The 16,886-nt window shown below is 41.3% G+C and overlaps 1 protein-coding gene across 1 annotated transcript in view; it reads right to left on the bottom strand.

Annotated features, from left to right (window-relative positions):
* Positions 1 to 3,589: 3,589 nt before the first annotated feature.
* Positions 3,590 to 16,886, bottom strand: part of VPS35 (VPS35 retromer complex component) — a 31,624-nt gene continuing 18,327 nt past the window's right edge. The window contains exons 13-17 of the mRNA XM_039474115.2: positions 14,629 to 14,751; positions 7,464 to 7,643; positions 6,734 to 6,973; positions 6,208 to 6,351; positions 3,590 to 4,568 (exon numbers count right to left, since the gene is read on the bottom strand). Of these exons, the coding sequence (XP_039330049.1) occupies positions 4,389 to 4,568; positions 6,208 to 6,351; positions 6,734 to 6,973; positions 7,464 to 7,643; positions 14,629 to 14,751 (867 nt within the window). The 3' untranslated portion in view covers positions 3,590 to 4,388. The remainder of the gene's footprint in view (positions 4,569 to 6,207; positions 6,352 to 6,733; positions 6,974 to 7,463; positions 7,644 to 14,628; positions 14,752 to 16,886) is intronic.

Here is a 16,886-nt window from a genome sequence, read left to right as displayed (position 1 = left end):
AAAGACAAGATCAGTCATTCTTCCACCTACCCAGAGACACCTGCATCGATTCTTCCTTTTCTTCTCCTTTTCCTTCACTCACCTTATCTATGTAAAATATATAATTCTGGACACTAAAGTCTCACAATAATGTAACCATTTGCCTTATTGCCTACCTGTCCCTCTTCCTGCATGCCTTCTCCATCCTCCCTTTAAGGAAATGTATAATGAAACCTACTGAAAACATCTTTGGAAAAACAGCCACAGAAAGCTGTGGCTCACCGTTTTCCCAGACACACCCCAAAGCTGGCTGAATAACCCTCAGCTGATTGAGCCCCTGGCCTCAGTCATTCATTTCAGCTATCACGGCCTATGGCTCACCGAGGAAAGTCTCAAACATTTCCCGTAAGCCTTGCCACCCACTTCATTTTAGTCTTTGCCACAAGGAAACATGGAACTCATATAAGAAACCGGTTCCTACAAGCTTCTGTAAAATATGGAATTGCCCTCTAGGACTTGCAGAGTGTTCAACAGCATGGAGTTTACCCATAGGTCTAACTAACCTTGGGAAGTAATTTATATCTTGACCCTGAAACACATCTGAGAATAGCCCATTCCCAACAGTTATGAAGCCTCCAAAGGTTTCCTTGTGTTTCTATTTTGCTGCTACGTGAAAATGGATTTAAGTTACAGTCTAAGATTTTATTTATTTGAAGACACTACTGACACAAGGCTAAACACTGCAATGAGTGATAAAATATACAATCTGGCTGGGCACCGTGGCTCATGACCATAATCCCAGTACTTTGGAAGGCCAAGGCAGGCAGCTCACAAGGTCAGGAGTTTGAGACCAGCCCAGCCAATACGGTGAAACCCAGTCTCTACTAAAAATACAAATATTTGCCAGGCATGGTGGTGCACCCTTTTAATCCCAGCTATTCAGAAGGCTGAGGCAGGAGAATCACTTGAGCCAGGGAGGCGGAGATTGCAATGAGCTGAGATCACGCCACTGCACTCCAGCCTGGGTGACACAGCAAGGCTCTATTTAAAAAAATAAATAAATAAAATATACAGTCTATCTCCGGAGATTTTAGAAGCATGGACTGTTTTGTTGGACAATGAAGTGAGCCCTAGTGGAGTAATCAGCAATACGAGACCTTTCCCAGGCCCCTTCCCAGTGAATTGTTTTGCATTACCACAAGCTTGGAAACGTCTTTAATCAAACCTACAGCAGGTCACGACTCTCGAGAATTCAAGTGTGCAGCAAATGTGGATACTGGCACCTGAATCAGTGTCTATTGTCCACGCCCACAGCATCCCCATAGGACCAACCCCACCCAGCAAACAGGAAGGTCTTCTGCACAGATTTCTCTACCTTTCATTTACAATATAGAGTCTGAAATTCCCATTGTCAAAGACGATTCTGATGAGAAATCCTTTCTGCTTGAGCTTACTACCTTGGAGTCTCTGAGAGAGCAAATGTAACGGAAGACCCCTCTGGAACCCAGACTTTGTATTTCAATCCCCTCAGTGCCTGTGGTAGTGTACTTATTCCTTAAGGTCTGTCGAATTTCTCAATGGTTCTGAGTTACACATGAACTACACACTACAAGTGCTCACTAGTCTCCTTCTAGGTGCTCTGATGCCTAAGCAACTCAAACACGTTTCTCTGAGGTGCATACATCCGCCAGGGCTGTAACAGACAGGGAAGTTCATTAACCTCATGACTACCAATCACAAGCTTGAGGATGAGTCAGACACATGAATTTCTAGGCAAAGGGGGAATCATCTGGACTCTAAAAATCACTGGTTTCCTCTGTGGAGACAGGAAACCTAGCCTTGGAATTTAATGCCATTCAGCACCAAGCCTGCCCTGGTTCAGCATTTCCATCCACCTGTGAAGGATTCCCACCCCCATCAAGGACAGGTACTTTTTTGTAAGATAGAAAAACTACAAAAAAGGGAGAGCAGGGAGTAGCAGACACACAAAACACAAAGCCAAATTTTTATGACATCCAATAGACATAAAACTACTCTACCAAATTGCTATAAAACGTTTTAAATGCCAAGTCAGTTTTTAAATTTTCATTACAGAATGGCAAGAATGCAACTGGTTTCAGCCCATGGGTCTGTCTTTGAGTAGCCTGGGACTGGAGGCCAAGCACTGGCCTCAGAAGGCTGAATAGGGTATTGGACTTGACGTTCTGTGAGAATTCATTCAACCCTCTGCAGAAATTCCCCATCTCCAACTCCCCAAAGCCCTTCTTCACTGCTCTCCTGGGTATACCTTACCATCTTCTGTAACTACAGATAACTATTCACAGCAGACTAAAATTCTTGGAGCTAGGGACTACTACCTTCTTGACCTTTAGATTCAGTGCCTAACTATATCTAGTACTCAGTTTTTGTTCAACAACAACAAAAAAAATCCTAAGTTAAGGTTATCAACAGCGCTTTGGCTTCATTTTTATTTATGTTTGTTGGTTTATTATTTTAAAAATCAGGTTTATCTCAACCCAGAAAATAACAGCTAATTTACATACTATACTGACATTATTTTGCCTGAAAACCAACCTCTCCGATTGAGCTCAAATTTAAGTATTCTCATGTCTTTTCTACTACTCCAGTTGTATTTCACAAAACATGTAAATAATAATGACATGTCAAGCCATACTCAGGTTTATATGGGGTAAAGAACAAAACTCATCCTCTTTACACCTGTAAAGAACAAAAAGGGTTTGCTGAACTATGACATACCACAGAAAGGCTTAACATTTGATGCATTTTAGTGGTACTGATTTTCTAACTCTGGGAAACATTTGTTCATGTAAAGCCTAGCAAGGGCTAGTCATCAAGTGCTAGCAATGGGAGGACAGATGGTGAGGGGTCAAGTGATGAAGTCATTTGAAAATGTCTATAAATTCTCCCTTCAAGAGGTGGAGCTTAATTCTCCTTACCCTTGAATACAGGCTAGAATTAGTGATTACCCACTAACAGAATAAGGCAAAAAATGAGTGTGTCACTTCCATGGTGAGGCCACTGAAAGGCAATGTGGGTTTCCTTCTTGCTTTCACACTCGGGGGAAAGCCAGCCACCATACTGTGAGGGCACTCTGTGGAAGGAGAGGAACTGGGGCTTCTGCCTAACAGCCACAGGTCAGTGAGCAAAGAAGTCGGACCCAGTTGAAGCTTCAGATGACTGCAGCCTCAGCCAGTATCTTGCTTGCAACCTTATACCACTCCCTTTGCCAGAACCACCAGCTAAGCTGCTCCCAAATTCCTGATCCAGAGACCTGTGAGATAAATGTTTGCTGATTTAACACACTAAATTTTGGGATAAATTATTACATAGTAGGTTACTAGTACAGGTGGTGAACCTTCGGGGGGGTGTTACGTGAATTCATCATGCCTTGGTAAAAAGCAAGGTAAAGCTGAGGAAAGAAAAGGGGTATAAATGATGGAAAGAGCAGATGCCGCTTTGTTCAACAAGTGCCTAAAACTAGAGTTAAGTAAGCTCTGTGAAAATACGAAAATGTCTATTAAACTCCATAGGCATTCTACTAGTTCTTTTTATCAATAAAGATATTATGAAAGGGGAAAAAAAGCTCCAAAATTGTTAATAGCAACTTTATTGTTTCACTGGTGAAAAAAAAGATCATAATTGTGATGCATTTCCTGCTAAATTTACAATGAAGGAGATACATAAATTATATAGATCACAAATTTCCTTTTATACTATTTAAAACCAAATTATTTTGATAAATATGCCCAGAGGACAACATAAGTTCTTAATGGATGGCTGAATCCAAATATGCAAAATATAGCTTCTGGTTTTGACCATGATGCTTTAAAATTCTCAAACATGCATTAATATATTCTAGTTTTAGGGAAAATTTTACACATGGTCATATCTTGCAATTTAGGGAGAAGCCCAAGATGAAGTTCACATACAGTATTCCTTTCTTCTAAATTAATCTGAAATTGGACTAGAGAAGAAAAGAGACAGACACTTTTGGGTTAGTACTCCCCAGTAATGAAGAAAATACACAATCAACAATGAAACAAAACAAAAAAAAAAAAGGAAGAGCTTCATTAGTAGCCAAGATCAGTGCTTGTGGGGTTTTTTGTGTTTTGTTTTTGTTTTTGTTTTTGTTTTTTACAGATCACAGGAATTTTAAATCAGTCATGCTACTTGGGGTGATCAGACAGACTTGAACACTTACCAAGTGAATAACTTTATTAAGGTCCTGAAGGTGAGTGTCCGGAGGTGCTGGGTAAAACACATCACAGGTAAGAAACAGGAAACCTACCTCAGCATTTCTGAAAGGCACAATCTATGGAAGGGAAACCTAGCGTAATAAAACCCTCACTGGATGTACATGGAAAGAAGTGTGATGAGCTGTTTCCTTTTTAAAGAATGAGACCTTCATAAATCGGCCCCTCAGATTCTGGTGATTCCCGTCGCAAGCGCAAATGCTCCAGTGTGTTATGAAAATGTTTGTTAATCTGCTCTGTTTCTTCACTGGACTCAAGATTTGGTAGGTCTTCTCGAATCTTTTGGATAAGCTGGTTTAAAACCTGAATTGTTACCTACAAAAGAGTATATACAAATTTACGATCAAGCACGTACCACAAAAAAATGAAAGACAATTTAATAAAACTGTTTTGAAGAGTTTCTGTTACTCTCATCAATTACTTGAGTAATTATGAAAAAAAGCAAGATGGAAGATTAATTTCTAGTTCGAGCAACTACTGACTATCCAAAAACAAAACAAAACAAAACAAAACCCACCAACTCTTAAACACAAGCAAAATTGGCCCAGGGCGGTGGCTCACGTCCGTAATCCCAGCACTTTGGGAAGATCACTTGAAGTCAGGAGTTCAAGACCAGCCAGCCAACATGGTGAAACCCCACCTCTGCTAAAAACATAAAAATTAGCTCAGCGTGGTGGCAGGCACCTATAATTCCAACTACTCAGAAGGCTGAGGCATGAGAACCCGGGAGGGAGAGGTTGCAATAAGCTGACTTTGTACCACTGCACTCCTGCCTGGGTGACAGAGCGAAACTCCATCAATTAAAAAAAAGCAAAATTTTATTTAACTTACCAATCTTGACCAAAGCTGCATTGCTAAAAGGATACTACATTTAGGAATTATCTTTTTTTTTTTTTTTTTTGAGACGGAGTTTCGCTCTTGCTACCCAGGCTGGAGTGCAATGGCGCGATCTCGGCTCACCGCAACCTCCGCCTCCTGGGCTCAGGCAATTCTCCTGACTCAGCCTCCTGAGTAGCTGGGATTACAGGCATGCACCACCATGCCCAGCTAATTTTTTGTATTTTTAGTAGAGACAGGGTTTCACCATATTGACCAGGATGGTCTCGATCTCTTGACCTCGTGATCCACCCGCCTCGGCCTCCCAAAGTGCTGGGATTACAGGCTTGAGCCACCGAGCCCGGCCTATCTTTTTTTTTTTTTTTGAGACGAAGTTTCACTTTTGTTGCCTAGGCTGGAGTGCAATGGTGCAATCTCAGTTCACTGCAACCTCTGCCTCCTGGGTTCAAGCGATTTTCCTGGTCACCCTCCCAAGTAGCTGGGATTATAGGCGCCCGCCACCACACCTGGCTAATTTTTCTATTTTTAGTAGAGAGGGAGTTTCACCATGTTGGCCAGGCTGGTCTCAAACTCCTGACCTCAGGTGATCCACCTGCCTTGGCCTTCTAAAGTGCTGGGATTACAAGTGAGCCACTGCGACAAGCCTTAGAATGATCTTAAACGAGAACATTATGACAAATTATTCTATGATTTGGTATCTGTAAATTATTTTATGTTTTTCTCTAAAATTATTTTTTGAGATTGAGTCTTACTCTGTCACCCAGGTTGGAGTGCAATGACATAATCTCTGCTCACTGCAACCTCTGCCTCCCAGGTTCAAGTGATTCTCCTGCCTCAGCCTCCTGAGTAGCTGGGATTAGAGGTGTGCGCCACTACATCCAGCTAGTTTTTTGTACTTTTAGTAGATACGGGGTTTCACCATGTTGGTCAGGCTGGTCTTGACCTCGTGATACACCCGCCTCAGCGGCATGTAGCCACCGCCACCCAGCCTATTTTATATTTTTCAAATGAACAGTGATTAAAGTATCCGAATTACAAAGTTTTGTACATATCAAATCTCCTAAGAGTAGGAAGGGAAAATACTAGTTTATTAACAACACTTTACTAATGCACTTACCGCATCATTTTCCTTTTCATAAAAATAGATATATCTGTTCAGAATTTCTATAAAAAGCTGTACTTGTAGAGAGGGGTCCATGCACTGATTTGCTATTTTTAGAGCTTTCTTTAGGCACTCCATTACTCTCTTGCCTCCATGAAGCTAAAACAAAAGGGTATGAAGACAGTGAAGAGATTAATGAAACAGCCTATTTTCATACAAAGAAACACAACACTACCGTACTCTTTCGTGTTTTAAAGGGATACAACAAATTTAAGTCCTTTTTATTATCCTCCTCCTTCTGTTTTGAAGTATACAGCTGTATTTTTTTAAAAAACAGGTAGTGGTTTGGATTTGCACTGTTACAATATCCTCAAAGCAAAGGCTTCACTACAGGATGAGATTCTTTTTTCACAAAACCAAAGCAATTTTGTTCATCAGACTTCCAAGCACCCTGTATGTTTCACCTCTAGAGCACAAGGCCATGGCAATTGATCCCTGTTATCGATCCTGTCTGCTACCATGCAGTTAGGAATCACCTTACCTCCTCTCCATTTTTGTCCGTGTTTCTCCCAGACCAGAAGAGATGTGCACAGGTGCTTACAGCTCGGCCCTGATCAGGTTTCTTCAGAAGTTTGGATGCAGCAAGGGCACACTGAGTCCTCAGGGGTTCATGATTCTCTTCACTGAAGCACTTCATCCTTTCAAAAGTGCCAATGATCAAGGTGATGGCAGCCAGCTGTGCTTTGGAATCACTGATTTCATCTTCATACAGAGAAAATGCCTAATGAACACAAAGCAGAAAGGACTTTCAAGGACCAACCATTCTCTAGTTGAGCATTTTCCAAAGTACTTCTCACCAAACCTCCATCCCGTGAGACTTCTGCAGCCTTTATATCAGAACATGCTGCACCCTCTCTTGAGACCACAGGACACAGCTAAGATGGTAAATATGCTAAAAAGTTGCAATAAAGAAACTTCTTTCAACTTTGTTTAACCCAAGGTTCCCAAACTGAATTAACAAAGGAACCATGTTCCATGAAACACTTTTACCACAACCCAGTTGGAAATCTTAGATTTCATCAACACCCAGCAAATGATCAACACTAGTCAACTTTGACAATAATATTAAAGAGGTTCCAAGCTGGTGGGAAGGTGGTAGTTACATATGCAGGGAAAGAAGAGTAAATTCATGTGCATTACTGCCATGCTTGCAAACAAGCAACTGAGGCTCAGCAGAGCTGATGTGACATTCAGAAAGAACAGATCATCACCTGGGACATGAATTCATATGCAACTGTTTCATGATTTTCAAAACCAATTTCCCCAGCAGCTAGTGCTCCTTGAAGAAAAAGTCTTAAGGGCAATTCTGCCAGCTCTGCTTTGATCAAAGCACTGATAGTCTGGTGGGCAAATGAAAAAATCTTCTGGCATTTCTTTTCCCATTTGTCATCCTAAAACAAAAAAAAAACATTTTAAGTTACCGTAAGTTCAAAATTAACTTGTTTCAGAATACTCAATGTTATTTAAACTTGTAGTAGAACAAAATAGTAAAGGTGATAAGTTGAGCGCAGAGTTTTCCTGTCATTTTTCCTCTTGTTTCAGTTACAGGGCACACAAGTAAATCAAGCAGGATGTCTTAAAACGTCATTTGAGGTTAAATTGCCTTTGCAGTATTAACATATTTGATATTTCTTTTTTCTTTTTTCTTCTACTTTTGAGATGGAATTTTGCTCTTGTTGCCCAGGCTGGAGTGCAGTGGCGCAATCTTGGCTCACTGCAACCTCCGCTTCCTGGGTTCAAGTGATTCCCCTGCCTCAGCCTCCCAAGTAGCTGGGATTATAGGTGCCCGCCACCATGCCCAGCTAATTTTTTAATTTTTAGTAGAGGTGGGGTTTCACCATGTTGGCCAGGCTGGTAACTCCTGACCTCAAGTGATTTGCCCCCCTCAGCCTCCCAAAGTGCTGGGATCACAGGCGTGGGCCACTGAGTCCAACTTGTTACTACTTTTTCTTTTCTTTTCTTTTTTTTTTTTTTTAAGACAGGGTCCTGTTCTGTTACCCAGGCTGGAGTGCAGTGGCATGATCACAGCTCACTGTGGCCTTGAACTCCTGGGTTCAAGTGATGCTCCCGCATCAGACTCCCGAATAGCTAGGACTACATGCTCGCACCACCACACCTAGCTAATTTTTTTACTTTTTTTGTAGAGACAGGGTCTCATTCTGTTTTCCAGGCTGATCTTGAACTATTGGCCCCATGCAAACCTCCAACTTCAGCCTCCCGAAGTATTGGGATTACAACCATGAGCCATCACACCTGGCTATTTGTTTTTTCTGATTAGTAAAGTAACATTCCCAAATTGGTAAAAATTGGAAAAATACACAAAGTCATCCACACGTCATCCCTAAATCTATCACCCAGGGATAATCATAAGATTCTGATGCTAAATGTCTTCCTTTCTTTTTTTCTATGTAAATGTAATGTAACTGGAATTTTTGTGTGTAGTTTTTTTTTCTTTTTTTGAGAAAGAGTCTTGCTTTGTTGCCCAGGCTGGAGTGCAGTGGCAAGACCTCAGCTCTCTGAAACCTCTGCTTCCTGGGTTCAAGTCACTCTTCTGCCTCAGCCTCCTGAGTAGCTGGGATTACAAGTACGCTACCACATCTGGCAAATTTTTGTATTTTTAGAAGAGATGGGATTTCACCATATTGGCCAGGCCGGTTTTGCACTCCTGACCTCAAGTGATCTACCCACCTCGAACTCCCAAAGTGCTAGAATTACAGGTATGAGCCACTGCTCCCAGACCTTATCTTCTTACTTGAGAGTTAAACAAAATTGGATTCATACTTCAAGTAATTTGTATCTAATTTTTCTTTCACTTATTTTGTCCTAACAATTTTCCTGATACTAATTTGAAATCATTTTAATGACTAGAAAATATTACAGAAACTGGCTATGGCAAAATTTATTTAACTATTTCCTTTTAGAAATAATCTGTGGTATTATAATGAATGTTCTATATACACCAAACTTTCTTGAGACCCTAATTATTCCCTTAGTATAAATTCTTGAAATTCAACTGAAGTGAAATTATTGAATATTTTAACACCCTAGTTACATACTGCCAACTTCCTAGAAAGATTGTAGTAATTCACACTGACAACATTAGATTAGAATGAATTTTCACCACACCATCGCCATTGCTGAACCTTATTTTTCTTTTCTCTTTGCTAATTTGATTTCTTAAAAGTTTCACTGCTAGCACTTTGGGAGGCCGAGGCGGGTGGATCACGAGGTCAAGAGATCGAGACCATCCTGGTCAGCATGCTGAAACCCCGTCTCTACTAAAAATACAAAAAATTAGCTGGGCATGGTGGCACGTGCCTGTAATCCCAGCTACTCAGGAGGCTGAGGCAGGAGAATTGCCTGAATCCAGGAGGAGGAGGTTGCGGTGAGCCGAGATCGCGCCATTGCACTCCAGCCTGGGTAACAAGAGCGAAACTCCGTCTCAGAGAAAAAAAAAAAGTTTCACTGCCGGCTGGGCGCAGTGGCTCATTCCCGTAAATCTCAGCACTCTGGGAGGCTGAGGCAGGGGGATCACCTGAGGTCAGGAGTTCCAGACCAGCCTGGCCAACATGGCGAAACCCCGTCTCTACTAAAAACATAAAAATTAGCTGGGCGTGATGGTGGGCACCTGTAATCCCAGCTACTCAGGAGGCTGAGGCAGGAGAATTGCTTGAACCTGGGAGGTGGAGGTTGCAATGAGCTCATACCTCTGCTCCAGCCTGGATGACAAGAGCAAGACTCTGTCTCAAAAAAAAAAAAAAAAAAAAAAAAAGGTTCACTGCTGCAATTATAATAATTAAAAATAAATATTTTATCGTGTTTGACAAATTTCTTCTTGTTAAAGCAATTAATTCTTTTCATTTCTAAAGATGGTGACAGGCGGGGCATGGTGGCTCATGCCTATAATCCCAATACTTTGAGAGGCCGAGGAGGCAGAAGGATTGCTTGAGCCCAAGAATTTGAGATCAGCCTGGGCAACATGGTAAGACCCCATCTCTACAAGAAATTAGCCAGTGTGGTGGCACATGCTTGTAGCCCGAGCTACTCAGGAGGCTTAGGATCACTCGAGCCTAAGAGTTCAAAGCTGCTGTGAGCTGTAATCATATCACTGTATCCCAGCCTGGGTGACAAAGACCTTGATTCAAAAAAAAAAAAAAAAAGAGACAGTGACAGTCATAGACTTGTTCCAAGGATTAAATGCCATAATCCAATTAAGTATAAGGTCCTTGGCACAGTATATGGCACACAGTAAGTAGTCTAGTAAATAAGTAAAGGCTAAAGGCCTTTTACTTTTACTTATTTGCCCTAAATCGTTTTGATCCCCAGATTTCTTTTATCTTATAACTGAAAGTTTGCATTCTTTGGTAACTACTGTTAAACTCTCTGCTTATGTGAGTTCAACCATTTTTTAGTGACTGGGTCTCCCTCTGTGGCCCAGGCTGGAGCACAGAAGCGCAATCATAATTCACTGCAGCCTCCAACTTCTGGGCTCCAGCCGTCCTCCTGCCTTAACCTCTTTCCTCTTTTTTTTTTTTTTTTGTTTTTTTTTTGTTTTTTTGAGATGGAGTCTCGCTTTCTGGCTCAGGCTGGAGTGCAGTGGCATGATCTCGGCTTACTGCAACCTCCACCTCCTGGGTTTAAGTGATTCTCCTGCCTCAGCCTCCTGAGTAGCTGGGATTACAGGCATGTACCACCACGCCTGGCTAATTTTTGTATTTTTAGTAAAGACGAGGTTTCACCATGTTGGCCAGGCTGGTCTCGAACTCCTGACTTCAGATGATCCACCCACCTCCACCTCCCAAAGTGCTAGGATTACAGGTGTGAGCTAACACACCTGGCCCCACCCTAGCCTCTTGAGTGGGTAGGACTACAGGCATGCACCACCACGCCTGACTAATTTTTTTTTTTTTTTTTGAAACGGAGTTTTGCTCGTTACCCAGGCTGGAATGCAATGGCGCGATCTCGGCTCACCACAACCTCCACCTCCTGGGTTCAGGCAATTCTCCTGCCTCAGCCTCCTGAGTACCTGGGATTATAGGCACGTGCCACCATGCCCAGCTAATTTTTTGTATTTTTAGTAGAGACGGGGTTTCACCATGTTGACCAGGATTATCTCGATCTCTTGACCTCGTGATCCACCCACCTCGGCCTCCCAAAGTGCTGGGATTACAGGCTTGAGCCACCGTGCCTGGCCAATTTTTTTAATAGAGATTGGGTCTTGCTATGTTGCCTAGGAGAGATGAATTCAACTTAAAAAAAAATTCCACATATAGATGAAGTCATGGAGTATTTGCCTTTCTGTGTTTGGCTTATTTCACTTAGAATAATGTCTTCCAGATGCATCCCTTTGTCATAAATAGCAAGATTTTCTCCATTTCTATGGTTGAGTAATATCCTACTATGTAGAGAATATTATATGTGAGTAGAAACATGCATACATATATACACACACACACACATACATACAACACAATTTCTTTATTCATCTATTGATAGACACCAAGGTTGTTTCCATATTTCAGTCATTGTGAATAATGCTGCAATAAACATGGGAGTGCAGGTATCTCTTTGAGATACCGATTTCCTTTCCTTTGAATACATAATCAGATGTGGGATTGCAGGGTCACATGGTAGTTCTATTTTTAGTTTTTTGAGGACCCTCCCTACCATTTTCCATAATGGCTATGTAATTTATATTCCCACCAATTATACACAGGGTTCCCATTTCTCTACATCCTTGTCAACACTTGTTATTTTCTGCCTTTTTGATAATAGTTATTCTGACAGGTGTGAGGTGGTATCTCATAGTGGTTTTGATTTGCATTTTCCTGATAAATGATGTTGAACATCTTTTCATATACCAGTTGGCCATTTGTATGTCGTCTTTGGAAAAATGTCTATTCAGATCCCTTGCCCATTTTTTAATTAAGTTATCCATTTTCTTGCTACTGAGTTGCATTCCTTATATATTTTGGATACTGACCACTTTTAAGATGTATGATTTGCAAATATTCTTCCCCATTCCATTGGCTCTCTCTTCACTCTGCTGCTTTGTGTCTTTTGTTGTACAGAGCTTTTTTTTTTTTTTTGAGACGGAGTTTTTGCTCTTGTTACCCAGGCTAGAGTGCAATGGCGCGATCTCGGCTCACCGCAACCTCCGCCTCCTGGGTTCAGGCAATTCTCCTGCCTCAGCCTCCTGAGTAGCTGGGATTACAGGCACGCGCCACCATGCCCAGCTAATTTTTTGTAATTTTAGTAGAGACGGGGTTTCACCATGTTGACCAAGATGGTCTTGATCTCTTGACCTCGTGATCCACCCGCCTCGGCCTCCCAAAGTGCTGGGATTACAGGCGTGAGCCACTGCACCCGGCTTGTACAGTGCTTTTTAGTTTAATAGAGTCCCACTTGCTTATTTTTGCTTTGGTTGCCTAAATTTTTGGTTATATATCCAAAAAAGGCATTGCCAAGACCAATGACAAGGTTTTTCCCTATGTTTTTTTCTAGGATTTTTACGGTTTCAGGTCTTTAATCCATTTTGAGTTCATTATTGTATATGGTAAGAGTCCAATTCCTTTTTTTTTTTTGCAGTGGATATCCAATTTTCTCAATACTATTTATTGAAGAGACCAACCTTTTCCCCATTGTGTATGCTTGGTGTCTTGATCAAAGATTTCTTTGTTGCATATGCATGGGTTTATTTCTAAACTCTCTATTCTGTTCCATTGGTCTATGTGTCTGTTTTTATGCCAGTACCATACAGCCACACTGTTTTAATTACTTTGGCTTTGTAATGTAGGCTGGTTGTTATTTTTATTGTTATAGTCACAAATTCCTAACCATTAACGCTGGGAAAGAGTGAATGATAAGCTGGTCTAATAAATATTGGCTAAAAGCTGCTTTTTCATGCTGGTAGGTCTAATGAATACATCTTTTTTCTCTATTATGAAAAAATTAAGTCCCTACTAAGGTGCAGTGGCTCACACCTATAATCCCAGCACTTTGGGAGGCTGAGGCAGGAGGATCATTTGAGACCACAAGTTCAAGTACAGCTGGTCAATAGGCGAGACCCTGTCTCTACTAAAAATACAAAAATTAGCTGGGTGTGGTGGTGCACACCTGTAATCCCAGCTACTTAGGAGGCTGAGACACAAGAATCACTTGAACCGACGAGGTGGAGGTTGTGGTGAGCCAAGATTGAGCACTCCTGTCTGGGTGATAGAGTGAGACTCTATCTCCAAACAAACAAACAAACAAGTAAGCAAAATTAAGTTACAGAGGTTGTTCCTTAACATAAACCTGACTGTCCGACTTTCAGGTCCATGAGCTTGAGGTATTTTCTTCAAAAGTACACATTGGACTGGGCATGGTGGCTTACACCTATAATCCCAGCACTTTGGGAGGCTGAGGCAGGTGGGTCACCTGAGGTCAGGAGTTCAAGACCAGCCTGGCCAAACATGGTGAAACCCTGCCTCTACTAAAAATACAAAAATTAGCTGGGTGTGGTGGCACGTGCCTGTAGTCCCTGCTACTTGGGAGGTTGAGGCAGGAGAATCGCTTTAACTCGGGAGGCAGAGGTTGCAGTGAGCTGAGATGGCGCCACTGCACTCCAGCTTGGGCAACAGGGAAGACTCCATCTCAAAAACAACAACAAAACAAAACTACACCATGAAGACTCAAGCCATGATTCCGGTTTGAAGAAGAAAAAAGCTCATAAAAAGTTGCCCACAACTCATGATATTATTCAATCATATGCCTTTAGAGAGAAATGACTGCAATGCTAGTCCCTCTCTCTAGGTTTTAAAGATAACCTGAATAAGGACTTAGGAAAAAGTTTTAGCATAAATCCACTTTTTTTTTTTTTTTTTTTGAGACGAAGTCTTGCTCTTGTTGCTTAGGCTGGAGTGCAATGGCACAGTCTCAGCTCACTGCAACCTCCGCCACCCAGGTTCAAGTGATTCTCCCGCCTCAGCCTCCAGAGTAACTGGGATTACAGGCACCTGCCAGCATGCCCAGCTAATTTTTGTATTTTTAGCAGAGAGAGGGTTTTACCATGTTGGCCAGGCTGGTCTTGAACTCTTGACCTTGTGATCTGCCTGCCTCAGCCTCCCAAAGACCTGGGATTACAGGCCTGAGCCACTGCGCCCGGCCTAATCTTGCATTTCTAAGTCCTTTTTACGGGATCCCTCAGCTAGTATCTGATCCACCAACATCACTGTTAGGAACACTTTGCACAGGTTAAGGAACAAATAGAGTGTTACTAAAAATGGGATTTTATTATACTATTTTTGTATGTTTGAAATTTTTTATAATATAAAACACACATTCGGAGTGATGAAAAAGGAAAAAAGGTAGCAAAATAGTTAAAAGTAAACTCACCACTTTAGAATTCTCTTTGTATCGAAAAGCCAACTGGTAAGCTGCAAATACCAAAGGTGGCAATGTGAAGCGAATCCGCTGATTTCCACCAGCTCCAAAATGTTTTCGTGCTGTGTTCAAAATCTGACGTCAAAGAATTAAGGAAAAAAAAAATCCCAAACTATGATTAATCATTTGTAAAATAAATGTGGGCTCTAATCAACATTGCTAACATTTTGTGACTATATACAATGTACCATACTTTAAAGGTAGGCAATTTATATATTTCTTATCTCCTCAAGTTGTCACAACAACCCAAAGACAGATACAACCCGATTTCACAAATGGGGAAGACTGGGGTTCAGAGAGGTTGTATAACCTGCCCGAGATAGCGAGTTATAAGCAAAGATATATTTAAATACATTTTCACACACACATGTGCAAACTATGCTGCGCTGATAAAGAATGTAGGCTCTGGCTGGGTACAGTGACTCACATCTGTAATCCTAACACTTTGGAAGGCTGAAGGTGGGCAGGTCATTTGAGATCAGGAGTTTGAGACGAGCCTGGCCAACACAGGGAAAGCCTGTCTCTGCTAAAAATACAAAAATTAGCTGGGCGTGGTGGCGCACATCTGTAATCCCAGCTACTCAGGAGGCTGAGGCAGAACTGCTTGAACCCAGGAGACGGAAGTTGCAGTAAATTGGGATCACACCACTGCACTCCATCTGGGTGACAGAGCAAGATTCCATCTCAGAAAAAGAAAAGAAGAGAAAAGAAAAATAGGCTGTGAAAGAAAACTAGGTGGTGAAGACTGACTCAGAGATTCAAAGTAGAACCTAATACTTACTACACGTGTGACCTTGGGCAAATTATTTACCTTCTCTTAGCCACAAGTTTCTGTAAACTCCTACTTGTTGGGAAGATCAAGTAACACAGGTGAAGTGTTACCGCTACTTAGCACAAGGCAAACGCTTAGTAATGTTAACTATTACTATGATACAAAACAACTATATGCATATTACCGGTACATCTCATACCTTCTCATTCAGAAAAATATTAAGACCATTTAAATAAAGGAAAATGCTAATATACTTTAAAAGAGCCACTTGTGAAATATTCCATAAATTCTGTTTTTCTCGGAATTTTTTCTGAAATGGCACAACATATAGCCAATTCAGAAAAAATTACAAGAAAAACACACAGTTCATAAAATATTTTTAATATGTGTGACACAATGACATATTCAGGTTTTGTGAAATTCTCTGATATGGTAGATGGATAAGAAAATGAATTTCCCCTAGGGGCAGTGACCGTTAATGATCCTATCTTATAAAGATATCTATACATGGGAATAACCAATCAGCCACATGCAAAAGGCATACTTTCTTTATTATTATTATTTTTTGAGATGGAGTTTCACTATTGTTGCCCAGGCTGGAGTGCAATGGTGCAATCTTGGCTCACTGCCACCTCTGCCTTCCGAGTTCAAGTGATTCTCCTGCCCTACCCTCCTGAGTACCTGGGATTATAGGTGCCCACCATTATATATGCCCAGCTGCTATATTTGGTATGCAACAGAAAATGAAAACACACAGACACACCATCTCACAGAGAAACATAGGGAATCCATTCAAATACTCAATCAGACAGTCACTCTGCACAGATCACACAGGTCACAGAGCACAATACCACTGTCCTGGAATGTTTGTTACTAAGCCAAGACAAAGACCATCACACTACCAACAGAAGTCAGCCTCTTATTTCACACTGATCATGAAGACGTACAGGAGTGTCAACTACAATGAAGTCAACAGAAGATGAGAGACAGTCAGGACATCATCAAGCAAGTGTCTTTTTCATCATAACAGCCTAAGAGCCTTATGCATCCAAGAATGATTAAACTAATTTGCCCAAACAATAATTAAGCAGCCAACCATGCTAACCCTTCACTGAAATAAATTACCTAGTATTGGTCACTGATACCCCTACTCAGGCAATATGTTTATCCATTTCACAAAGATTCTCTGTGGACTAATAACAAAGAGAGAAACACGCGACTGTTCTTTATCAGGGGAAAACATGTAAAAGGTAAAACGAATTTCTTTTTTCTTTTCTTTTTAAAGACGGGGTTTCACCATGTTGGTCAGGCTGGTCTTGAACTCCCTACCTCAGGTGATCCACCCGCCTTGGCCTCCAAAGTGCTTGGATTACAGGCGTGAGCCACCACGCCTGGCCGGCAAAATGAATTTTTAAATCTTTCATCAAAAAAAAAAACA

This window comes from Saimiri boliviensis, chromosome 1 (assembly GCF_048565385.1).
Source record: "Saimiri boliviensis isolate mSaiBol1 chromosome 1, mSaiBol1.pri, whole genome shotgun sequence".
NCBI classification, from domain to species: domain Eukaryota; kingdom Metazoa; phylum Chordata; class Mammalia; order Primates; family Cebidae; genus Saimiri; species Saimiri boliviensis.
Note: the sequence above shows the minus strand (reverse complement) of the source record. Positions and strands in the feature narration are given on the sequence as shown.